We start from the raw sequence: 27,563 nt of genomic DNA, 5'->3' as shown, positions 1-27,563 counted from the left end.
TGCCCTCTTACACAAATGCATTGTGAGTACTGTGCATTGGTTGATTGATTTTTCTATCAATCTACCAGCTATCAATCTGAAAAGCATTAGCATTATTAGTTTTCAAAGCATATATAGTTTGCATTTGACTGTACAAGGTTCAACGCTTACGGGCAATGTCTTGTTGAAGCACCCATTACCTTTTCAGTATAAGCCAACATTGAAAGTATTTCAATGTATTCACAGTGATTGGTATGCAATAAAATCTCCTGACTTTGAGCTCAGTGTTTGGAAGTCATCTAGCATCTGTACAGACACAAAACAACAGTCTGGCTTTCGTCAGTCAATAAAATACAGAACAGTGGCTCTCTAGGCTGATCGGTTTGTTCTTTGGCAAACTGACGTGTTTAGGCCGCGTTGGAGCCTCCTAAAGCTGTCTTCTAATCGCCAAACTACAAAACACGCAGCTGTAGATCATCAGTGATCGGCCTGGAACTGATCTTTTCCATTTTGAATTTATTTTCAAATGGTAGTTTTCCATTTTCTTCAACATCTTTTTTTGCTATCATCTCATCTTCTTTACTTTTTTATAGTTGTTTTCCTCTCTAGTCAACGTTTTGATGTTTTGACCAGAGAGGAGTCAAAAATTTTACTCTGGTTCTTAAAAAGAAATCCACTCTTAAGGCAGTAAATGTTCAGACTGTTGGGTCTGTTGGGTTTCTATTGCTCTGCTGCAGCTACTTTGTATTGAACCGCTGGCTCTTAATAGCAAAATTTTAATTGAGAAAAGTATCAAAATGCCAATTAATTCAGGTAAACTCCAACTTTGTGCCAGCTACTGTTCTCCAAGTAGCTTTGGCCAAAATCCTGTTAGAGATTGATGGAAAAATCTTTGTGATTTTCAAAACATTTTTTTTTTTTTTTTGTTTGTTTTTTGAGTGTGTAGGTTTCAATCCAATCTTTTGGGAAAAATCACAAACCAAAATGCATGAAGAGGAACAAGTTGGCATGAAACAATCAACCGCTAACAGCACATGTGAACTTCGGTGCATTTGCGTCGACACCGGTAATTATACATGTAATCAGTCCCTCGGGATTTAAACATCCTGGCTGAAAATCACCTGATATCCTGAAGTATTAGTAGCTTTATTGTTTGGGGTGCGTTAGAAACAAAGTGACAGTGCCACTTGAACAAATGTGCAAATTGGAATTGGGTGAGAGGCAGCAGCAAAGTTGCATTAGCCGCTGAGTGCGGCTAATGCACAACATCCATAAATAAATTGAAGAGTGCGGCAGAAAAGAGCAGAGTCTCTGCAGGTCTCGCTGAACTCTCAGATCATCCTTCCATCAGCGAAAACAATCTCGTTTCGTCTTATTATGTTTGGGAATGAGGTTATTAAAATCCCCCTGGACTCGTATCTCAGACATAAAACAAAGCCAGAGAGACTTTAGTTGAAGAGGAAATGAAACAAGCAAGATGTATTTCTCACATGCCACTCCGAGGCAGAGCAGACGATTGTCAAGGCAGAAACAAGCAAATCAAACAAGCAACCAAATAGTTGCGCAGTAATTGTCATTTAAAGACACTTGTGGACTTGGACGGGTTTCCCGACAGCTCCGAGTCGATGGGATTTTGGCTCAAAAAAGTTGAGGATAGGGGGGAAAAAACTCCCCAGGGCTCATTCCGACGCTTTATTGGACTTCACACGCGCACCCGTTGTGCCACAACTTCCAAACCTCTCTGCCCAAATCCCTTCATCTCCTCCTCACCCCTTGCCCTTCTTTCATCACTTCCCGCCACTTGCTGTGATTAAAGGAGGCCGAAATGGAAAATTGGATCGGGTCGCAGGAGGACACCTCACTTCATTCGTTTCCAACTCTTCGAGTCCGCCTACCGAATTCCCTCTTATATCCTCCACACGTCCTGCCCGACCTCCCTGACACACTCGAGGGTGGATCAGCACTCCTGGAATACCGTTGAAGGACAGCCGTCACTGTGCTAGAGTGACATTTTGATTAGCTTCCATGTTGTACACTCAGTTCTTAAATGCTTTTGTGTCAATCGCATTCAAGAAGAAGCCAAATTGTGGCATTGATTTTTCTCTCTTGGCAAGCAAAAGGGAGCCTAGAAAGATCTCAGTGAATAGTTATTCCTGCAAAGGACAATCAAATCAATGTAGTTTTAATCTATACTATCAAAAAACAATTTATTTGATTGACTTCCATTAAAACCCCTTCAGGGTGTTTTTTCTTTTTGTTTAGTTTTTTTTTTCTGGAGTAACGAGAGGAAATTGTATGTTTACCCGCAAGAGGCTTTTCATAAACACCGGACTGTTAGTAGTGGAAAAGATGCAGGAACCAGCTGCTCGAGCACTGTTGGGTTTTTGCCTGGAGATACCTGGAGGGTCTGTAGTGCAGCTGGTGCATAAATTTAGAGGAAGATATACACAGATATTCATATAAACACAAAACACACAAATGTACGATTGCTGGCATCTCTCAGTTGTGTATTTACAAACAGCGCCTCGCAAAACTATTCATATCCTTTGAGCGTTTTCACATTGTGTCACGTTACAAGCGCAGTGTTTCATTGACATTTTTATGTGGTAGCTCCACTGTTGCAATCGCACAAAGGAGCAACTGTAAGGTGGAAGTAGAAGAATATGTGATTCTTTGAAAAATAAATGAACAAAACAACTGGAATTGGGGCGCAAAAATCAAAAGACTAAAAACTTTTTTAAAATTTTGGTCAATTTTGGTAGTCTGGATTGCAATGCTGTACATTTTTCATTTATATTTGAGAGCACTACCTCATGTAAGGCTAAAACAAGTTTGAATTGTTTAACATTTATCGTTCAGTGGTTTTCAACAAATTAAAATTGAAACGTCGAAGGTTTATTGTGACCTTGTAACACCTGACAGCATCAGTCAGGTATAGGACAAAGTTGGAACTGCCCGGTCAAGTTTTTAATGATCAATGATCGTAATTGGCTTGGAAAGTCGATCATGATAAATCAGCCTCCTTTTTGTAATTCTGGGTCAAATATGAGCCTGATTGTCTGACATAGGAAGACGAAGATGCAACAGCAAATCTACGATAAATCAGAATAATTTAAAAGGGATGGGCTAATGAAAGTCCAGAAGTCATTGTTGCAAGAACCTTAAGAAAGCGACCTTTAAACGATGCTTTTCAGATTTTACCAGAGCAGATTCGGTCAGAGTCACTCTGGCTGAAGCGATATGATCTGAGCAGGATCCAGCTGAATTACACCAGCCCATCTAAACCAATAACATCTCTGTTTGACTCTCCATGAATCACACATCCAGCTGCAGAGCAACAATATGCTTCAGACTCGTAGGTCCCTGGGTATTTTGCAAATAAGCAATTCTTATTAAAACCGCATTGTGCCTTATCGTTCTAATAATTACAATCGCAGTGTTAGTGTGTTTAAGGGGATTTGGCTCATTGTATTTGTTCAGCTAATAAAAATCCTGTAATTATCCCGCAGCAGACAGGAGGCTTTAGAAGATGGTGACGCTCTAAATGAGTGTTAACAGCAACATTCAGGCCACTCGAGTCATATCTCAGGGCCCCATGTGTGGTGTTGACACACATGCATGTGTTTCTGTGATAACTGTCTGTCTGTGGAAGTAGCTGTGTGTGTGTGCGTGTGTGTGTGTTATGTGGTGGATGACTTTGCTTTGACATCTCACCCACTATTAGAGATGGGAAGATAATAAATGAGGCCAGAGGAGGCAGCAGCTTTTGATTATGGCCGTGCGTAACTTGGGCACCACCCAGACCTGGGCTCTCTGTGTGTAGGTGTGTGTGCGCGCGTGTGTGTGTGTGTGTTCTATACAAAAAATTGTCTATAACCTGTTTGTTAGCAGTTTTATGGGGCTCCGAGTCAGTGGTCCGCGTCTATCATGCTCTGCTGCTATCAGGTCATCAACTTAATTGTTCTTTCCATGTGCTGGGCTGCCATGCAGGAAATCCCTGCCCCCCCATAAAAGCCTTTCATTTGGGCTGTGGTCTCTGGATGAACAGCCATGGTCATTACAAGTGTTTATAGTTTTTTTTTGTTTTATAAACGAACAAAAGCAGCAAAGTTAAAACATTTTAGAGTAAAACTGGTAGAAATAAAAGTACTTGCACCCTTACAGATTTCTTCTGTTTTTCATTTTTTGAGTCAGGCTTAATTGAATCAGACAATCAAACGACATTTAATGTCAGACAAAAGTTTATTAAAGTGACATTGGAGGGTTTTTGAGTACAGACAGTCCACAACATCTAATTCTGATTTATCCAGACTAGAATTGGCACTTTTCCAAAAGGTTAAACTTTTCAGTTCACAGAATGTTTCTAAGTCTTGAGGATCATCAAGGTGTTTTTTGACAAATGTTGTTCTACCTGTCCAGCTAACTTTAAAAGAACAAATAGACTAATATGTCTGCTTGAATTTTTCTAGATTAGGGTAGAATGTATCTGAAAACTTTAGTCTACTGTATGTCATCAGACAGTTTCCATTTAATGAATTTCTTCGTTCTATTAGATGGTCTCTGCTGTAAATAAAACGGCTCACATACATTTTTACACAAGGTGTCCGCGCATCCTTAAAAAGTCTTAAATTCATGTATCTAAAATGAAGCTTTTGAAATGTCTTGAATTTATTTTTTAAAAAGTTACCATTAAATATGTTAATTTACTTTTAATATTATATCAAGAGGTGATTATTTATTCCCATATTTGTAGTTAGATTTTTTGTCTTGTGGGACTTTTCTCAGGCAAAAGTTTGAGTCATCCTCAGACACGTTAACTGTTCTGTGGCTTGAGGCATTTGAGGCTACAGATAAACTACCTGTTAACATACTCTAGCTAGCTAGCTATCAATGAAGCTAGCTAGCTAGAGATTATTAGCTCCCCTAGCTTGCTTGCTAACGAGCTTTATTGCGTCTCACATCGTCATGAGGTGAAATTCATCACCACTCAGGGTGAAATCCAGCAGATGGGACTGGACAGCGACAAAAGTTAAACATTTTTCGACTTGTGTCGCGTCGCTTGGTCATGTGTACACATCTACGTGAAAATGTTATGTGCACCAGTGTCTTTGGTCGCTTGGTTGGAGGAGGGCTAGCATTTATTGCTTCATCGTGCAATTTTTATAGAAAATGACCGCAGAGGGAGTGACGTCACCTCCTCTGTGTCGACGCCTTTATGTTCAAATTTATCACCAGTTGGCTTGATGAGGTACGTCTTAGCCAATGACTCACTTTTGTTGCCAACCCATACGAGGCTAGATGCATTCTGTGTAAAAATAAAAAATTTAAACTTTTGAGCTTGGCGCTGCGGAGGGTAAAGCTTCAGTATTGAACTTAAAAAAAAGAAAAAAAACTATATCGTGATTGTGAGACCCAGGAGGAGGATCTTGGCGCTGTGAGTCACCCTTGTATACGCACCACTCACACTCTCCCCATCAGCAGAGCCTGCCATGAATTTCAGGCTAGTTAGCGTTACCACCGATGTGTAAAGCTGACATTATTGTCTTTTGTTAGCTTTATTTATCCACCCAACTCAGGTTGTTTCCTTTAAAAGTTTTGTATGGAAAATTGCAATTTGACAATAATCTGGTGGAAATTTTGCCTCACAGTCCCTCCACCCTTCCACCCCCCACCAATTCCACCCTGCTGCTGTCATGGAACAGTTTAATTTTGGCTGAAATAAGCTTTCCTTTCTGCTATTTAAAGAGATTTAATCTGATCATCCTGGTGCAGCAACACACACATTTTCCCTTTCTCACTGGGAGTATGTTTATCTCAGCCAGGTGTTTTTGTCTGATTCCCAGTCTGCTTGCTCTCCGCCACTGTTGTTTAGTTCTGATACGGACACATTTACAAGATGATACCATGAACATGCAACTTTTTTCTATTATTACCTGGCTTATTGTAATAAATCTCAATTGTTGTTTCTCTGGTGCGTTTGTGTTGGTGTGTCTCATCATGTCATCCCAGCTGCTGTCTGGATCCTAATCCAGCTCAGCACTTCTTATCTGCTGTGTCAGTGAGGGAGAGAATCACCCTTTAAAAGTCACACTGATGGATGAGTGCTCAGACTTTACTCTTGTTTTGTTTTTTTGACTACTTTGGGGAATGCTTTTGTTTGTTTTTTTTGTTTTGTTTTGTTAGGTTGAATTAATTGAATGCTTTTCCTGAAACATAACTATCTGCAGCAGTCCAGTAGCATCCAAAAGTATTGACGCCTCTTGAGCTCAACATCAACAAACTTCAATATATATTATTGGGATTTCATATGAAAAACCAACCCATAATGGGGCTTTATTGTCAGATAGAAAGAAAACAATTCATAGTTTTTTTTGTATATGAATGATCTGAAAAAAGTGGTGTGCATATTTAATGTCTCCTTAGTAAATTCTTTGATGACATTATAGCTGCTAATATTTTTGTATTTCAACCTGTTTTACACTAAAAACTAATTTACTTTCACTTCTCTGTCTGACAGATTAGATGGAAAACTTCCATTTTCAAATCCTGCCTAATTCTGACAATTAAGTTTAGACTTTGACTAGGTCATTCGAACTCATAAACATGCTTTGATCTATAGCTGAACGGTTGGAGTCGTTGTCCTTGCTGGAAGTTGGATCTCTACCCAAAGTAGAGCTTTTTTTCTAGCTACTAATAGTTTTCTTATTTAGCTCAAGCCCCTTTACTAGCTTTTCACGTGTTGAAAGTAGAAGTACTTTTTAGCTGCAGATGCATGCTTTCTAATATTGTATAGAAATAAATTAAATGAAAAGTCATGCAGAATGTATCCATTTTTACCCGGTTAATCGATTGCCAGAATAATATGCAGATTGATCGATTTCTAAACACAAACGTTGGTTGCAGCCCTAAGCTGAGCCATTTTCATCTCTTGAAGCCACCGCACAACTTCACACAGCGATGCTGCAGACACTCAGACGTATTCCTCCCTGCAGCAGCTCACCTTACCTGAACATTCAGAGCCGAGAAACTAAAAGTTAATAAAAAGTTTGCACCAGGATTACCAGAGATTCCAAAACTAACGCTATCATGCTTTACAAAGCATGATCAGACAAGTTTTTTTTTTCCTTCCCCGACTTTTCTACTTTCAGTGCAGTCCCCGCTGAAATGTCCGACGAGGATGTTTTTGAAGTGCTGTCCTCTGAACGCGTGTCAAACGCTAGCCTCGGCGAGCCTTGTCTCGGCATGTCCCTGGCAAACCTCATGCATCTGCTTTCACTCAGCTCTTGTAATTTCCGAAGCATCGGGGAGTCCATGAAGGCATCCAGAACACACTGGAGTGCCTCTCTGCCGCTGGCATCATCTGCTCATTGAGCAGGAATGCAAACATAAAGCATTGTGTTTGAGGCTTTACTGCCTGGAGTGCTTGTTTTCACTGGGATAGCAAAAAAAAAAAAAACGCGCACACACACCAAAAAAAAGGAGAACTTGTAAAGCTGGACTCAAAATCACACACACACACACACACACACACACACACACACACACACACACACACACACACACACACACACACACACACACACAAAGGCTCATGTAATAACTGCTGCTACCCAGATCTTTGGGAACATTTGAGATGATTTTTCTTGTTATTTTCAGATTCAGCTCAATAAACACCATCTTTCATCAGCTTCTGAATCCGAAAGTTTTTATTACCAGCCAATTAAAAGCACGGCCGGCCGGACCTTCTCTGCGACTCTCGTTCGGCTCGCTTCTTAAATACCAGCAAAGCTTTAAGTGAAATAATCTGCTCAGAAATCCCTTTAGGGGAATCCTGCAGGGTTTTGTTTTAACAAGCTCACAGTCAGACACACGCCGTGACCTTTTAGTGGTCCTCTCTCAGTAGTTCGCTGGAGTCAGTCTGCATTAAAGCTTCTTTTACTAAGCTACGGGCTCGGGAGATAATACCAGCGCTGAAGTACTGCTCTTCCAATCCTCTCAGCCGCTCTCCCTCCTCCACATTCATATTGATGTTTTCTTTCTATTCTTTTTTACGCCAGAGTTTCTTTTGTGGTCGTTTCATTCTGCCTCTGTCAAGATTTCTCTTTCACTAGACGAGAATTATTTGTGTTCCAAAATAAGTTTGCTCATTTGGAGAGATCTGAACTCTGCCTGTAGGAAGCGCTCTGCGTCAGACCGCATCACTGGGAACGTTGAATTGAATTGGCGAGTCACGGCTGCGGACAGATCAAAGACATTTCTGAGTTTGATGAGCGGAGACAACCGTCAGCTGATCAAATATGCCCCTGACATACACATTTTACCCTCTTTTAATGCCGTGCAAAAGTACATACACCTTTTGAACTTTTTTTTTTTTTGGTCACTTTGCAATTACACTTGATGTGTTTCGTACAGCTTTATGCATTAGACCTTTATGAAGTTGTGTCTAATTGAAAAGACGTCATTAAAAAATAATTTTAAAAAACCCTGCTGTCTGCTGTTTGGTCATTGATGTTCTCTAAGAGACCTGTAAGGTAATTGAATATAGTTGTACTCCGAATACAAAAGGGTCTCACTGTCCTTTGAATTTCGCTTGTAGTCAAGTTAGGGTTATTTGTGGTATATTTCAACAACAAGTAATGTCAAAGTGCATCAGATGTTAAAAACAGCACAATAATCAATTATGAGACTAGTGGCAAACATTTATTATCTTAGGATAATCATTATCAAATATTTTAATTATGTTCCAGTTGTTATTAATCAAAGACGAATCTTTGACGACTCAAAGACGACAAGTGGGGGTTTAGCCTTCATCTAAAAGGACTCAGTGTTTCATCATCCTTGCAGTTTTCTGAACGTTTGTTCCAGTTTAGTGGAACATAAAAACTGAATGCTGATTCAGTAGGCTGGAGAGATCTGAGAGGTTGATACAACGGTGAACAGAACTCTAATTTAGCTTGGTGCCAAGCCGTCCAGAGATTTATAAACTAACAAAGGTGTTTTAAAGTCCATTTTCTGAGCTACAGAGAGCCAGTGGAAAGATTTTAGAAGATTCTTCCCGGTTGTAGTCAGAACGCAAACAACTGCGTTCTAGATCAGCTGCATTTGTCAAGATTTTTTTTTTCTTTTTTTTTTAGGCAGACCTGTGAAGACACTGTTGCAGTAACCAATACGACTTCAAATAAAAGTCTGGATGAGTTTCTCTAGATCTTGCTGAGACATTCATCCTCTAGTCCTGGAAATGTTCTTCAGGTGATAGAAGACCAACTTTGTAATCATCTTTATGTGTTAGTGAAGGTTCAGGCCTGAGTTCATCACTGCACTCACATTTTGGACCTGATCTCTACACGGCGAAAACACAAAATTCTATCAAGTATTGTTGTCTAGCTCCTAGTGCAAATATCTTAGTACATTTGACCTGAGACAAAACGAGTATCATGTAGGAGCTTGTTTCTTGAATATCTATTTAAAACAGTGCTACTTCTATTGACAGATTTTTTTTTCACTTCTAACATGGGGAAAAGTGTCTCGTTTTCTAGATTTTTGAACTTGTTTTAAGACTGGTATTTTTCGCAGTGTTGTTTCTCGCTCCAATAACCGAAGCTGTAAACAAAACATTTCTGTAATTCACTGCTTTATTTTAGTTTTTAGAGAAAAAAAATCCTTATAAAATACAGGGAAGTTTCTTGTTGTAGCAAGAGAAAGTGTGAAAAAGTTCACGGGTGCGAGCACTTCTGCTATGTGCTGTAATTTCTGTGAAAGGCACAAGAAATAGAAAAACAAATGACTGTTTAAAGACGGTTATTATGCAGGTTGTTTCACTAAGAGGCACAACACACATTCCCCCGTATGCGTCCTGCAACAACCTTCTTCCCCCTCCCCTCGTTGCTTCCAGCCACCCAAAAGCCTATATTGGTATATTTAGGCGTTCCTCCTCATTGCTCAGTCCAATAGGTTCCAAATGTCTGAACTCCATTTAGAGAAAATGGTGCATGGCTGCTTGGCTGGAGAGAGGGAGAGGCGATGGCTGAAGATGGAGAGATAGAGGGGGAGTTATGGGAAGCTTAAGGACTGGGTGGGTAGTAGAGAGAGCGTTGAGTCTGAGTAGATGAAGGGAGCCTGTCAGTAGCAGTTAGCATCAAAACCCGGAGATTCAGAACCAGAACGCACAGTATTTGCCCAGACACAAACTCTGAAACAAAGATGTGGACTGGGACAGCGTAGATGTACAGGAACATATGGTTAGACGCCTCAGCAGCTAATTTAACTCTCCCAACCCACAACATCATTGGTAAAAAGGGGGGAAACGGAAAGAAAGAAGAAAAAGAAGAAAAAAAACAGGTGTGCATATTGAAAACTGCCCACAAACACAAACACTGACTCATCGCTGCTTTCAGAGCCGTGTTCCTGACACACCAAAGGAAATCAGTGATTCCACCTGTCTCCGCTGCACACCTACTTAAGGCAAATATCCAGAGGACGGCACACTGTGAAACACATTATTCACGCCTCAAACACACACTCTGTGGGGCCTCGCACGGAACGGAGGCGCACAGCGGGGTGACGCTTGTCATGACGGTCTGACGCGTCGCCGTCCTCATTACCGTCCCCGTGTCAGTCTTCGGAATTCATCACAGAGGCTCGCGGAGCCATCCAGACGCTTATTAGTCACGGAGAGAGGGGAAACTTTCTGCTTTCTGCTGCTGGGAGCCGCATGAAAAATGCAACGTGCCGTACGGAAAGGTCGGAGGTTAAGTCGTATGTTTATGGAAAAGGAGAATTCGGTATCGTCCTGGGATAACCTGCCTACTGGATTGCGTTCGTGTGGAGGATTCCTGGATATCATTTGTCCATCTGGAGCAGCTATTAATTTTTATTAAGACGAAGAAGTCGCGGTCCGGAAATTGAGAAGGAAAGATTAATCGTCACACAAATAATTGAGATTAACGACGGCATGGTTTCTTCCGTTCATTCTGATCCCGCTCATACTTTTTTATTAGCGCCATTATCACCTTCTGTTTCAAAAATATCCCAGCAAAATGCTAAATGTTGTTGTTTTTAAATGTTTGTTTTTTTTCCATTCTAATTGAGAAGTTTGTCTTTGCAAAAAAAAAAAAAAAAAAGTTTGTTTGCCTGAAAAAATTACTGTAGAACTGGAATCGACCAAATGTGACATTTGTCAATCAATGAACCAATCAATCAAGCTTATTTGTATTGTGTAGCGCTATAAACTAAATTAGGGAAGAATTAACATGCGCCCATTTAGTTTCAAACAGCTTAAACATTGATGAAGGTATTTACATGTTGAGGAGGTGCAACCAGCCTTTTGGTGCAGACACGCTCTGTTTTAATGTGTGTGTAGTTTGTCACTGCGCAAAGAGTTGCTGGAAAGTCTTAAAAAGTTCTTGGATTCGTGTTCATGTAATCCTCAAGTGGATCAACAGGTGAATCATACACCGACCATTTTGGATCCCTTCCAGAAAAAAGCAGACACCTAGACAGCCTAAACACAAATAAAACAGGTAAAAGATTAAACAGTAACTAAAACTTAACAAACCTGAAATAAAACATCAGACTCAACTGAAAATGTTTTTATCACCCTCTACCGTGAATTGGAACCGTTTAAATAAGCCGAACTAGACCGAGTTGAACCCCTCACCTCCTTCCTCGCTGACATTTTCTGGTTTTTAACTTGTAAAGCAGAAAGAACGTCTTGCGGTCATTTATTGTTCAGCTTCTATTAAGTTGCCCCGCTCCCTCCGGCGTTGCTCCATGTGCTGCAAGTGGAGCAGGGGAAATACGCACCAGATGTGCAGAGGGTGCATCTCCAGAGCAGAGAGAAATGAGCCAGTTTTTGAACTGGAGAAATTGTTCCTTCTTCAAAACAGTCTCAAGTGGATGAAGAATGGCTGTGTCCACTAACGCATGTGTGTCGGAGTAAATTAGCCATCACTGCATCAAGCGGGGAGGAGAGAGGGTGAAGGGAGATGAAGACTTGACCTCATAACCCGCTGCTACACTGTATTAAGCCGGGAAAAAAAAACGGACCTCGTCCTCCCACCGCCGCTAATAACCAATCATCTTGTGCGGATTAACGCAAAATAGGTGCTAATAACTCTCTATAAGAAAGGCCCAGGAGGATGATGGGAAAGCGTTAGACGCCACAACTCGGCAACAAAACACTCGTTTAAATTGTGGTCGGCGAGGTCACGGCTTATCACGAAATGTGCAGAGGCGGTAAAATGCGCGCGCACACACGAGCGCGGCCGCATTTCTTCCCCCACAACATGTACAGTCCAATTACAGCGAGAGACGAGGCCCGGGCCCGGCGCTCCCTCTGACCTTGTTGCAGGACAGATTGATGAGGCACCGTATCGCCCCAGCAGATCAAATATCTCCTCTCTGACCCTCATTACCAGGTCTTGAAGAGATCTGCAAGTGCCTCACTCAGACAGCGGATCATGCTGTTCTGGTAGCCGGGCTGCAGTTATTTTTCATCCGTTTCTGCATAAATAAAAGCAGAGGTCACCAAACCTTTCATCCACGCGTTAAAGCAGACACAGCTGGCCCGACGAAGCAGGAAATAATTAGATAGCTTTTTTTTTTTTCCTTTAACTTGTCTTGTTTGCTTTTGTTTTGATCATGTAATGAAAGAGGGAGGGGGGGAAGCGTGGGGATCGTTTGATGTGGAGAGTTCCGGTTCAGAAATTGATTTGGATTTCCCTGGTCTGCGCTGAAAAACTGGAAGTCGGAAGTTTACGACGAAAGGATGACGAGCCGTGTTTGTCCTCTGTTTTTTTTCTTTTAAATAAAAAAAACATTAACCCTGTTTTTTCTTCTGGACTCCACAGTTCCTCCCCAGTTTGTGAAGCGGCCCGCCAACGTCTACGCCCACGAGTCCATGGACATCGTCTTCGAGTGCGAAGTTTCGGGCTCGCCCGCCCCCACCGTAAAGTGGGTCAAGAACGGAGACGCCGTCATCCCCAGCGACTATTTCAAGATAATTGTGAGTTCACTTTGTGCTTGATCATTACCTAACTGTGAGTACTTGCTGGCAGATTTATTCAGTTTTTGCCTTTTTCTCACAGTTGCATATTTCAGATCATCAAATGAATCTTTTATATTTCCGTGGAGGAATTTTAGAATGTGGCAGAATCGCTTTGGAAGACTTTCAAGCATGAGCAGTCTGTTCAAGGTCACTCCACAGCATTTCTATCAGATTTAGTTTCAACTTCAAAACCATTTAATTACTTTTTTATTTATGATTTTGCTTAAACTGCTGGTGTGCTTTTGGATCGCTGTTCAGCAACATAACCCAAGTTTACGCGAGTAGGAGCTGAGAGCTGAAAATTGTCTTTCAGGATTTTCCAGTAGAAACCACAAATCGGAGCTCCATCAATTAAATCTTGTTGCTCAAGTTCATCTGACTGTCACTTTTTTCTGAAATGCTGTTAGTTTTGCCCTATATTTGAATTTTGTCTCTTGATCCCAATATTTTCCAAAAGGTCTTGTGTATCCTTTTTGGCAAACTAAGCTGGATTTTGTGTCCCTTTAGTTCAGCAGTAGCTTTGATCAGGGGTGCACCGATCACTGTTCCATTTAGATCTTTAAAAAGCAGATTCTCATTTTGACAGATACTGTTTTTTTTATGTACTAACTAACTAACTAACTAACTAATGTGTCAGTATAGCAACAAAGCTGCTAAGTCAGCATCAGGGAGGTTAGGATGTGACCTGGTGGACGAGGTCTAGCAGTCAGCTGTCTCTCACAGCAGAGCAAAAAAGTTTCAGTGACTGATTTTCAGACCTTTGCACAGGTGGATAAGATTGGTGGATAAAATTAATTTCACATGCAAGAATTGGCCAGTCACCTAAAATTAAGAAAATTGGCACCAATCGGCGAAATGATCGATCGATTCACCCCTACTTTTGGTATCGGTGCTCTCCAATCGATGGCATTTTGCTCAGATTCTTTGCAATCGTTGACCCTAACTGAAGGGATTCTTTGCAATCGTTGACCCTAACTGAAGCATGTTAAGGCCCGCAGTTCCTTAGATTTTGATCTGGATTGTTTTGTGACCTCCTGCATTAGTTGTCGACTCACTCTGGGGGTAGTTTTGGTAGGCCCAGCCATTTTCTTGTACTCAAGGAACAACATTTCATACTTAACAAACTCATAAGAGCAGAACTCTGGAAGTTTTTATAGATTCCTCAAACTGCAGCACAATCACTCATTTCACCAGAAAATAGAATAATCTGCACCGTCAAACAGAATAATGTCATTTTATTCTTGAGCCTCTAAGATGGTGAACAAACGTCTCTGTTCTTGTGGAGTATGTCTTCGCCTTGGCACTTTCTCTCAGCCAACTTCACATTGTCAGAGATGTTTTGTTTCAGTCATTTCTTGATTCTACAGATCTGACAGAGCTGTTCCATTTTATTTCTATTTTCCTTCCCCTCGTCTTTTACTCTGCAGAAGGAGCACAACCTGCAGGTTCTGGGTCTGGTCAAGTCTGACGAAGGTTTCTACCAGTGCCTGGCAGAAAACGATGCCGGCAACATCCAGTCGAGCGCGCAGCTCATCATCTTGGATCACGGTACGCCACACACTGAGACAAATAGTGTGCAAATCACATTTGTTAACTCGGGAAAGATGAATCAACTCCTCCTCGGGAAGATGACAAAGCTGCAAAATTGCTACAATGTAATCAATATCACAGCCAGAGTCTGATCGGGTTTTCGCACAGCTGCACAAGGTTATTTAGAAATGCAGGCAGGATGAATATCAGCAGTGATTATCTCTTTGCTTGTTACACCTGAGTTTTCACCCAGGGAGAGGAGACTACTTAATGCTTTACATCTTTGTGAAAATGTTTAACACAATCCCAAACAAAACCACAGAAAGGGCAGTCGGCTGTTTTTTTTTAGGAAGACAAACGTTCTCTTTCCGAAACCTTTCAGACATGAAAGGCCGAGCGGTCGGCTCGCTGTGCTGCGTCGCCTCTTTTAAAGGTGCGGTAATTGATTGTTGGGACTCTGCACATCTGTGGAGATGGAAAACAACAACAAAAAAACAACAACAATGATAGGAAATCTTAAGGGTCCTGTTAAAACAGAGGCGAGTCTAAAAACAGAAGGATGTTCTTTTTGCACGCAGTCCGTTCTACATCCAGGGTTACAGAAATGTTTGTGACACTTAAACTCCAAAAAATCCAGAGACGGTGGATTTTCAGATGTTCTTTTAACAAGAAGATGTTGCTCGACAAAAAAAAATGATAGAGGAAATACATTGGGAGAATAATTTTAAAGTGTAAGAAAGAAGCAACAAAATCTTTCAGCATTTCCAGTGCTGACTATAGAATCGCCCACTGGTTATTTCTGGAAAACACTAATGAAGCTTTTCCACCAATGCGGTCCAGAGTTCATTTCAGTTCTTGAACATTATTGTGAACCAGTGTCGCGTGTTTATACTGAAAGAACAATTTTCCCAAACACCAAATCTGATTCCAGTCAGACACAGTGGATTCCTGATCCTTTAACAAACGGTGAAGTCACTCGGTGGTAAAACTGAAGATGATGCAACAGTCAGCATGGTGGCAAGCAGGAGGCGCACAGGCCATCCGCCATCTTGCTTTTACGCTCTTTTTCCATGTTGTGCCATACTGCCTGTTGGTGACGCATGCTTGGTTGTCAAAGTAGATGGTAACAGGCGTCGGCTTTCGACAAAACAGCAAACCAGATCTGTCCTAGCATTGTTTTGGATGAGCATTTGATAAGCACATATTGTTTTTCTGTGCATTGTTTTGATTAAAAAACATTATTTTTGACAAGATTTTAAGACATTAGTGAGCTTATTCATTATTAGACATTATGTGGTTGCAAAAAATTTGGTTTGAGCCCATGACTGCACCGAGGTTACCTGAGATGCTGTTTGATTCTTAACCTCATTGGGTCTTGATTGTTGATCCCTGACCATTTATACTTGGGATCAGAAGTAGTTGTGTCTTTCTTATCTGCATTAAGCTGGAGGACATGCTGACGCTTCTGCTTATTCTCAGTATGGACAATTACATACAGTAAATGTAAGAAATATTATGGTAGCCTGGATTTATGAAGCTGTGTGTTTTCAGTATGTGGTAGGAGACGGTATCTGTTATGCTCTACTATCTTATCTAGGGCAGGAAAGGTACAGTATGTTGAATAAAAGCAGTCTTCCTTCCAACATATATAGAAAAATTCAAACCAATTCAGCAGACTACAAAAGTCCAACCCACTTCAATCCCTGTCTTATAAAGAACTTTCTGCTTTTAAAGTGACTGTAACTTTCCGGCTGCAGCTTAAGCATGGCACATTAAAAGCAAAAGATTAATTTCAATTTCCAGGAGTTTCAGAGTGAAACTAAAGTAGGACAAGGACTGGAGATAAAGATCAGATACAAGAGAGAGAAATTTAAAAAAGCTAAACAAAAGAAAACACATTAATCGTTGTTTTAAAAAAAAATATTTTTCATTCCACTAACGGCGACAGCAGGAGACAAACAACTTGAATTTAAGTGAAACACACTTCTATGAATCACAGAATATGAGTTGGGATATATAATAGTGATAAATGTAATTAAGACAAAGCAACACTTATCAAGCAGAAATCAATTTTATTGTCTCTGTCATATCCTGTCGAGTTCAGTGACGAAGTGTAATCAAGCATGACCCCAGCCCGACCCGGCTCCACTTGAAGCAGGTGGTAAATGAATGAGCGACTGGTGCCACCCCTGGCTGTGCCGTCCCCACTGATTGGAAAACATTAAGTCAGAAATAATGATGACCCGCAGCTCACTGTGTATTTGTGTTTGACGCTATTGATAAGAGTCAGGCTACTTTACATGGCCCCAAGTCTTTTTTTTTTTTGGCTCCCTCTCCTTTTTGTTTGAGTTGTAGATAAATGGAATGAATTACAAAGGCAGCTGGCCTTGTACATGGAGGTCTGCCTTCAGCAAAGCTTTGAAGGAATTAATCTCTTCTTAATCCACAAAGAAAACACAGAGAATCTTTGCCTTTCTTGCTTCTGTGAGTGTTTACTGCTGCATCAGAGTAAATCTCGCCCTCCTGCACCTGAACCTCCCTAATGTTTTCATCAGTTCACTGTCCAGTAGTCATCATAAACTGATTGAAGATTTTGACAAAATGAAGGTTTGGGATGATGATGATTTTAATTCAGTTTTCTAACATTTTTCTCCCCTTTAAACAACAAACTTCAATTAACTTTCTTGGGATTTCACTCGATTGACCAATGCAAAGTGGGGAATTTTATGAAGTGGATGGAAACGGGTGGGACATGAACTTGTATTCAGAGCCCTCCAAATAAACCAGAAGTCCTTTATTTAATAGAGTTCGCCTGTGTTTGATTTAATCCAAGGAACCCAGACCAAGGAACCCAGTGGGCCGTTCAAGGAGAATATTAAAGCAGATGGGTTGCAAAACATCACCCTGAGCTCTGAACATTTCACTGATCAGGCATCTTCATTCTCTTCTAATAAAAAAATATGGTACAACTGCAAACTTGCAAAGAAACGGTTGTCCACCTGAACTTACAGTATATTGAACAAAAGTGACCTGAGAAGAGAGCCATGAGGAACTCCTTATGCCGTCTTTGTTCCATCATATGTATAGTAAAATCCAAACCAATTTAGCAGACTATTTGAATACGGAGTGTAAATACGAAGTAGAAAGTCTATTAGAGTATGCAACAGAGCTGAGACAGGAGCAGAGGTTCACCTTGTAGGACAGTAACCCTAAACATACAACAGGAGCTGTAATGTAGTGGTATAGAGAAATGCAAACAACTGTTATTTGGAAACAACCTTCTTGTCTGTACTGACATACTCAAAGTAGAACTATTTACTTCCTGAATGAACACCAAACAAATTCATTGGATTTGAGGTTATTTTTTCCACAAATCAAGTGCAGTAGTAATCATATTTCTCTCCATCAAAGTCTCTGTTGACATCTCTTCTGTTCATTTTGACTATGAAAGCATAGAGTCCTGAAGCCATCTGTCACCCTTCCTCACACTATTCACTCTTCCTGCTTTTCACAGCCACCTGCTCCCAGCAATAATCCAGCGCACTGGGCTTTGTATTAATTGCGCTCTGTTTGATATCTTCTCCTTACATGGACACCTCCCCCCCCGTCACAGCTGGACATCTTTGTCCACTTCACCAACCCTCCACGGCTGCAGTCAGGTGTCCCGCTCGCACCTGCCGGGCTCAAATCTTTCCAAAACGGAGCCGGGCAAACAACCCGTGCGTCTGGCTGCCTCGCCGTTGGCTGAGATAAGCCGGTCGACTCGCCGCTGAGATAGTCGTCTTCACCCCCTGCAGGGAAATCGATGGGCGTGGGCTGCATCTAAATACCCAGCGTCTGCGAGTCGGCTAATATTCATTAGTGCCATAATCTTTGCATCTTGACACCGCCAGCTGCAGTTAAATGTGGATCAGGTGATGAATCCCACTTGTGGGTGTTTGCAGTGGAAAAGAAAAGGTCAGCTGTTAGCGTATGTGTACCAATCTGGATGTTATTTATAGTGATACGTGCTCAGCAACAGTCTTCTTGTGTACGGCAGAGAGCTTAGGCTGCATACAATTTGTACTGTTTGTTACATGTTACATGCCACAAATCTGCTAACCCGCTAATGAGCTAGCAACGTACCAAATTTATTGGAGTAATTTAGCGTTTTTGCTAAATTTAAAAACACTTAGCTTCTCCTAAATAAATGTTTTCAGATAAATTCTAGAGTGCTAATTAACTTGGCAGTTTTATAATCTTTCAGCTGAATAAAGCTATAAATGTGTTGAAGTTTTGGTTATTGGCTTTTAAAAATTCTTTACGTAGTTAGACATTTATACTGTTATTTTGAAGTGGGTGAAGATTGTTTACGCAGCAGATCTGTTTCCTCTTCTGACGTTTTCTCTCCCTTTATTGAGCAATTTGGAATATACAACAAACAAACAATGTTCTTGTGATACATGATGATTTTCAATATGTTTGAATTTAGCGCTTTAGCGTTAGCCTCAGCTAAATACTATGTTGCTATAGGGCTTTAGCATTAGTTTAGCTAATGTGTAGAGTTACTAACATTATAGTTAGTGGTTCCTACCACTAACAGGCTGATATAGTAAATATTCAGCATTAACATGATTATGACTCACTTTGGATTAGTCAAAACCCAAAGAAGGAAAATGAAAGAACTTGTGTTTTGTAAGTGCAGGTGGCATTGTTTTTTTTAAAAACAGACTGGTGTAATTTTGTGGCTTGAGTTAGAGTTTAATTAATCTGAAAGATAAATAAGTATAGAAAAAAAAAGTCCTTTCGAGTTTAAAAAGTCAAAGTCCGAGGATTAGTTCGTGCCACAATGGAATCACTCGAGGTGCTTGGCCGTTCCTGACTCATGTGCAAGATGAGTCGAGTAGTTGCAAACAGATGTGGACAAACAATGGCTCAAACGCTAAAATAAATGACCTCAAGGTGACCTAATTGAACCTTGTCATGCAATCCCTTTCCATGTTATTTTTCTCCTTTTAGTCTTTTGTTCTTCTATCCAGACGTTTCAGCTTTTTGTTAGCTTGATTTTCCAGTTCCAGCCGATTTTCGCTGCAGCTCTAGAAAAAGTTGATGAGGAATACGTAGTGGGATTTATTCCTTTTTCTCTTCCATATAACACCTCTGCCTATCTTTTTTTTCCTCACCGAGCTATAAATACAACCTCTAATGGGCGTCGCGCTCATGTTTGATATTCGCTGTCCTCGTGGAGGCCTTATCGTCACAACAATCCTGATGGAAGTTGGTCAGCTGCGGAGAGTATTGCTATTTAAGGGATTATCGTCACATGTCATCTGCAGATGGCATGCAGAAACAACAAGGCATTTTCCAGGCACATGGGATGTGTGCAAACCAAATCAAGTAGGCTGCAATTACTGCTTTAAGGAGACAAGCAGCATTTTTTAAAACTTTTTTATTTTTTACTTTTTCTACAAAGAATACAGAAAGACTAGGGCTGGCTCATTTGGAAAAGTTGGATTTCTATTCAGAGGACATGTATTTTCTTTCATGTTTTGATTTGATTCAGAACATTTCTCTCTTCTTTTACATCCAAATGTATAAACAAAGATGAAAAAATCCAGTCTCCACTGAAGCTTATGAGCTCAAAAAGTGTTAGTATAAACATTTATGACCATAAATGTCCTAACGTATTTCAGAAAACATGGGGCAAATTTGCATTTAGAAAGAAAAGGTGCCTTCGCTCTGCTATTATTCTCCAGCATAAATTCACGATGTACATTCATTTGCATCTCGATACCATTACTTCTTTCTTTTGTTCCTTCCATTTGCTAAAGTGTGAAACTCCCTGCATCTTTTCTTCATTTTCGTAGCCGTTCCCACGGCTCGCTTGAATACAAGATGTGGCATGTTAACGATGGGAGTGCAGTGACGTACAGGAAGTTGGACCTACACTTGCCCACTCATACGATCGGATCTTCATGTTCTTCCAGCGTGTTTCAGCTGAGGCTGTTGAAATTCGTAGAGTCAAATGAATTAAAGAAATCCTTTTTTAAAAAATCATGTTTGCGGCTCGAGGCTGTGCAGCAGGAACTTTACACCCTGATTCAGGTGTGAAGATGACATATTTCTGATGCAAATGCATCTATTGGAGCTTTTTTATTTTCAACAGACACATGTTCCTGCTGCCTTTGATCCCTTCCACCTTTCATTTCTCGCTCTACCTAAAGCACTACTTTATTTCCTTGTTTTACACTTTCATTGCTCTCTGCCACAATTAGTTTCCCTCAATATGGAAATTTATTGCAGCAAATGCTAGCATCTCATCTCCACCATAGTTTCCTGCTTTAAACTCGAGATTCGTGTGTGCCTTTACAATCAGAAGCTCTGCTTTAAGAGACGCGGAGGACTAAACACAGTCTTACTTGATAGCTTTATAAAATCAGTAACTTTAGTGTAGATTTTTCTGTGAGGATAAGCATTTTTAGCAGCCAAACAACACCTAAACCATTAGTTGTTTGATTTGATGTGTTATAGGGAAAGGCGCGCTACTTCTAAATGAAGTCCACATGTGCTGTGATTGTAAGTTAATGCATGGCACATTTAATCATTCGTCAACTTTGCCTGAAGCTGCTTTGCTACAGTTGCCATATGAAAAAGGACATGAGATAAAATGCTCTGGTTCTTTCCCATCGTAGCCACAAACAAAATGTGTGTCTGTGTTGGTGCTTCATATAAGATAATCTAACATTAATTAGAAATATAAAAAAAAGGTTGCAGTTAGTTTTTGCTATTAAGATAAATTTGAAGTGTTGGAACATCACCAAATACTTTAGAAACGCAATTGTTAGTTCTCATCAATCTGTGAAGAGTTTTAAGGCAATTTAAAGGCGTTAACATTCGAGACAATAGCAGATATGCTCTGGGGGGAAAAAACGTCCCAGAAGGTATTTTATAATTGGTGTAATACCAATAATTTAGAACGTCCAAAGGCACCATCTTCAGCCAAAACCTTCTTTTTACTCTGCAGTTCAAGGTTCTGGGTAAACACAAAATTGTTTCTAGAAATGTCCTTGTTTACACAAAAAGAAACTACCAACACAGAAGAAGGTGTGAAGGATGTGCTTCTTTTCACAAAGTTACTTTTTGTTCATCTACATAATTTCCAGCAGAAAATTGCAGTTTCCATGGTAAGCACAGAGGTGGAGGGCTGATGGTTTTGTTTTATAAACTGTCATGAACTCCTCGTTATACTAAAGTAATCAAGGAGTAAATGTGAAGCCACGTTTCCAATGTGGGTGGACACTTATTTATTGTGAAAAAATTCTTATAAGATTTTTTTTTTTTTTTGTTGAAATACATTCTAATAAAAAAAAACTAAACTGCCAGCATTATTGGAAATCTTATTTTTACTATTTTCTTCAATATTTATTCCTCAATAGCAACAATAAATACCAGTAAATTTTAAAATGCAGTTACTCTGTGCAGATTAGTGATTAAACTCTCACTTATTTAAGTAGGTAAGCACCCTGTTTCAAATTGGAATGATTTTCAAGAGCAGTGTTTGTGCTCGTGGCGCTCTGAACGCTGCGCCATGCAGTCGCAGCCAAACAGTTACCAAAAAACTAAGTAATAAATAGTTTTTTATTCATCATTTTTATTGTCATCACAACAGTACCAGTAAATATCGCAATAACAACTTTTTGTTCCCAGTAGGTGAAGCTTGTCTAAATAGGCGTGATGCTATGGGGAAATGTTCTTAAACGCTGGAGTTGATCAATGTTTATGCACTAGCTCAGCCAATGGTTAAATAATGTGTTGAAACAAGGAACTGAAACAAGGAACTGATTATGGTTCGTATAGAACCATAATCTAAATAAACGGCGACGATCAAACAGATTTATTAGCCAGATAATCATGATGTGATTTATTACACACTTATGTGACTGTGTTTCCTCAGAAACAACTTACTCAAATACTGAGTGCAGAATAAACACAGACTGGAAAGACCCGATAGCCGGAGGCGATTCTTTCAACACAGCGAGCATCAAAAAGACAAAGGAATCAAACTCCTATAGTTATCTCGGCCTTATGGGGCATTACTTATTAATTTAGCCCCATCTGATATGTGCAGCAAATTTGTACCGTGAGCATGTAATCAAATATTAAGAATCCATTGTTTTTGACTCAAGCACCAGCAATTTAGTTTTTAACTTTCACAAGAGATGCTGCCTACTTGCCTAGATATTCCGCAGTGAACACTTGCAACAATGCAGCCAAGGAGGGTTTTGTGTACAAGCATGTCTTGATGCTTGCTCTTCATATTCTCCGTTTTTCTATTCTTGAAACAGACATCGTGACGTGTAGGAGAAGTTGAAATACAACAAGAGACTTTTCAAAGATGTTCTCTTATGTCGCTGTTCTGCTGTCAACGTACCATCCCACCTGCTAGTTTTGAGGGGGGGAAAAAATCATATGATATAAAATGTAACTGGATCACGATTAAACAACAAAGAACCAATAGTTTCCATTTCAGCAGGCAAAGAAGTGAGAAAAAGAGTAGATTTGTGACTGACAAGTCGCAGAGGATGGATTTTTCCCCCCCCCTTTCTTTCTACTGCTGGAGAGCACCATCCTTATTCCCAGTTCAAATCAAGAAGTGAGAATGGGCTGCTAAAAGACCCCGCCCTCCTGCCAGACTCGGCACGGAATAAAAGCCCAGACGCTCTTCAGGGAATACGGTGTGCTTCATCATCTGCTAGCAGGGTCAAAACCAGGCCAGCGGGAGCCGCCGCGCGACGTTGTGAGCCTGTGAATGTGTCAGCACCGTGTTTTCCGCTGGCGTTGGAAGTGTGGCCTGAACAGCAGGCAGTCGAGTGGAAATCAGCAGTTAAACAACGTGGGATGAGGACTGCTGGAAATCGCATGTTACGCATGCAAGTTACTCCACAAATACGATAAATTTCTAACCTTTGATTCAAAACTTCAGACAGGAACACACGAGTACATCAGTTGCGATTTTTTTATCTCTTTTTGGTCTGTTCAGTCAGTCATATTTGACTTATAGAGGTTGATAGTGGCATGAAATGGTGGTCAGATGGTAGAAATGCTAAAGTTTTGACATCACTTCCTGTTATGTGCATGCAGTTTTTGTTATGTACTGCATGTGTGTGCAAAAATATATATGCTGAATGATCCAACTGAGCATCATCATTCAAGTTGCCAAATATTTGGCGGAAGATGAGGCTAATATCTTTGGTTCACAGCCGCTTCAAGCATTTGACATGCTGAGGTGAGATGCATTGCGGCAGATATTATGAGATGATGAGAAGAATTTTCTTGTAGCAATTGGGTGATTCTTTTTTTTGCGGCAACATTTCGGCCTCAGGAATTTTGAAAAAAAAAAGTATTAATGTTTTAAGTTTTAAATACTTTGTTACAACACTGACATGTTTAACAATAAGAAATTAATAATGGGCAAGCTCAGGATTAGATGAAGTAATAATTACATGTGTTTTTTTTCACCATTGTCCCAGAATGTGTTCCACCCTGTTATGAACATTTACATATAGACCACAAATAGTTAAACATTTAAATTTAGAAAAATAATGACTTTTTCTTAAAAAGAGTGTTTTACTATATAATATGTTTTATTCTTGAAATTGTAACACAACATGAAGTTACAAATCATTTATGACTGTATTGTTTACTCATTATTACTGACAGCATTGAAAATATTGGTAATTTAAAAAACTTATACCAACATTTGCATTTATTGGTTTTCAAATCCCAACATGGCACAGAAAAATTCACAGTACTTGATGTTTCTGTAACAATATTTAATAAAAACGTGTGGAATGGAACATAACATGGTGGATTGTCCCATAACCGGGTGGAAAATCAATGTTTTTGATTCTAAAATCTGACGATTTTCATTATTAGTTGCAGGATTGGCTCTTTCAAGTCAAAGTATCAGTAGAGTATTTGTCCTGGCTCTATTTGGCAAAAACAGGTGATATCCCTGTTGTGGATTTTCCCATGACAGGTACTCATTGTTCCCATCACAGGAGTCAATGGGGGTAACTAGTGAAATTAAAACAGACAAATGGCAAAGACATCTGATAATACCTCAGACTACTTTGCAACTCTATTCCATCATCTGACATTTTTTTATTTGACTTAAAATTATTACTTTTCACCCTAATTTCTACCTTGTTTGGTTCATGAACCTAATAGGGTGGAAGTTTTCTAACTAATCTACCTGTAGCTCTTTATGTGGTCAACATTTAGCTAGTTAACCTTCAACAGAATAACAAACCTTTAATGACTAAATCTAATATTATGTTTTTTAAATTCTACTGAATAAACACTTTTCACAATCTTTCCTAACAGGGTGGAACTTTAAGCTTTACTCATACAGGTTTAACATATTTAAGCTAAGAAAAAGTACAGAGATAGTGACAGTTGAAGCTTATTTGTTTTCCATGGTTGAATTCACATCAAAACCAATTGATGTCACTTACATTAAATGGTTTTGATGGAATTTTCGATGTTTTGAAGGCAAAAAGGAAACATCATAACAGGGTGGAAAGTTAGTACTGGGACATGTATAGTATGAAGAAAATATCAAATAAGAAAAATAGTTTCAGTAGATTCAATTGCATATTAAAATAAGGTTTAGTCCAGTCAATCAACTTATTGAAAAAAAACACATATATATATATATATATATATATATATATATATATATATATATATATATATATATATATTATAGTTTAAACTTCATGAGGAAGTCTATTGCACTGCACTTGGGACACAATGAAATTGAACATGTCGGTCACCAAAAAGGTGTGTAAAGAACAAAATAATATTTAAAAGGCATTTCATTTATATTTGAATAATGGCAAACATCTAAATGTATAATTAAAATACTTTGTTGTAAATATTTGGCACATTTTACAAAAAATAATTGTTAGCAAAACATGGAAACATGGACATGGAATGTTGCCACAAAAAAAGATTCACCCACTTACCCCCATAATATTTGCCTTGCATTACAATAAATTGTGTTGCACTGGTGCATATTTGCAATGTACCGGTGATGGGATCTCATTTAAAGCTTTTAAAAATGTAGAAGAGGACAGATTTTTATGGATTTTCTTATTTTTAGGCTCTTCTCCCATTTAAGGGCCAATCACACATCACCAAGTATGGGATTCATGCTCAATAATCCAGCTTTGCAGCGGTTGTGCCTTTATCAGAAGTAGCCGAAATCGGATTGCAGAAAGGTCGGGTGAAGATCCGTCTCATCTTTATATTTCATCGCTACGTTCTCAGTGAAGATCAAAGAAATATATTTGGAAAGTAATAGGAGGGGAATTCTTTAAATATTCTCTCTCAATAGCTTTCTTTTCTTTTAAACAATAATCTTTTTTTCTCCCCAAGCTGCAAGCTCCCCTGCTGCTTCCTGGGATTTAGTTACACAATACGACATCCTCAGAACTGCAGGATAATGGGAAGTTTGACTATGTGGATAATGCAATGAGGCAGAGATGCTTTATTCTATACGGACATAAACACAGATTAATGAGAAACTTTGGGATATTTGGGCTCCTAACATTTTCTTGTGACTGCGCCAAAACAAATTCTTCATCTTATTTCAAAGGCGCTTCGCTCTTAGTTTGGGGGTAGCCAGTTATTCTGGGTCTCTTTTTCATAGCTGTAACTCCCAAAATTAATTATTTCAGTAGATGTGATGATGATGAACTACAGAATAAAGTGATTAATCGAGAAGAAGGATGGGAAGCCTCGAAGGGAGAAAGAGTCTCTCATTACCAGTCAGTGTAAGTTGATAAAGTGGAGCCAGAGGACTTACTCTCACCTCCAGAAAATGCAATATGAGAACATTGATTAAAAACTGAATATCGGTATCAGTTGCTCTCACCAAAAATGGTTAGTATGTAGCTTACAAGCTGCCAACATTGAAGAAATATGGGGAGATTGTCAGGTTTAGACGTTTTGCACTAATGAATGATGATGAGTCGACTTTTGTTCCATAACTCAGAGATGCCTACGTAGGTCGCCGCAAACTCGCAACCACTATGAACTGTAGAGGCACATATGGGATTCAGGAAGAAGTGTGATTAGCTGTGTTTCCATTAACCATGAAATAGAAACTATGAAAATAAATTTGCTTAATGGAAACCCGGCGATTTTGAAAAGACTTACATTTTTTGATAAAAGGTTTCTGTGCTGGGATGAGGTGGTTTCTCAGACGTATCAAAGTAGATGCACTTCACTGAATTGCAATGGAAACACTTTTTCGCATCACACAACTCGTGATCAACAGCCAAAGGTTACTACTGCCGAAAACCACAAAGAAGACGATAGGAAGAAGTCTCCATTGTGGTTTGCAGTTTGTTTTTTTCGACACTGTAACACTGTAACTTATGCATATGTAGCTGGTCGCAAGTATAAGGGGCTTGTTGCTCCAACACCTGAATAAGATGCCAAAGTCTCCTCTGATGGTTTATAGATGATGAGCGCCATGGCTGACTTATGAATATATTTAATGTAGCTGCTTGCATCCGTCGCCACAGGGATATTTAATGACATGACACGTGAGCAAGGAATTGTAATTTTAATTTTGTTTTGGGTAGGGGAGTTACAACTGTTTTGTATGTAATGGAAACACCGCACTTGCGAAATTGTGTTGTTTTTTGGGGACGGGGGAGGGCTTCACATTAGCACAATATAGTCAAAGATTTGCGCTCAATTGTAATGAAAATGCAGCTATTGAAAACCTAAGGGTTTAATACAAAGCAAAGACAGCAGCAGCAACAGAGAGGAGAACTAATACCTTTATTACCTGAGTCCGCTCTGATTTTAATTGTTTTTTCTAGTATTTTATGAAGGCCGTTCTAGTTATGAGAACCTCATTAGAGGCTCCACTGTTTACATACGTGTGGGAGCAGCGTGCCTTTATTTTCTATACAACCCAGTCCATCTTTTAACACCGGCTCATCTGGGAGTG

At 39.7% G+C, this 27,563-nt stretch overlaps 1 protein-coding gene across 19 annotated transcripts in view; it reads left to right on the top strand.

Annotated features, from left to right (window-relative positions):
* The window catches only part of neo1a (neogenin 1a), a 210,354-nt gene that overhangs the window by 132,395 nt on the left and 50,396 nt on the right, over nucleotides 1-27,563 (top strand). For all 19 annotated transcript variants that reach the window (XM_008404713.3, XM_008404711.3, XM_008404710.3 and 16 more), the window contains 2 exons: nucleotides 12,828-12,982; nucleotides 14,452-14,572. In XM_008404713.3, the coding sequence (XP_008402935.2) occupies nucleotides 12,828-12,982; nucleotides 14,452-14,572 (276 nt within the window). The remainder of the gene's footprint in view (nucleotides 1-12,827; nucleotides 12,983-14,451; nucleotides 14,573-27,563) is intronic.

This window comes from Poecilia reticulata, chromosome 3, assembly GCF_904066995.2.
Source record: "Poecilia reticulata chromosome 3, P_reticulata-male-v2, whole genome shotgun sequence".
Classification (NCBI taxonomy): Eukaryota; Metazoa; Chordata; class Actinopteri; order Cyprinodontiformes; family Poeciliidae; genus Poecilia; species Poecilia reticulata.
The sequence above is the reverse complement of the archived record's forward strand: the minus strand, read 5'-3'. Positions and strand labels throughout refer to the sequence as shown.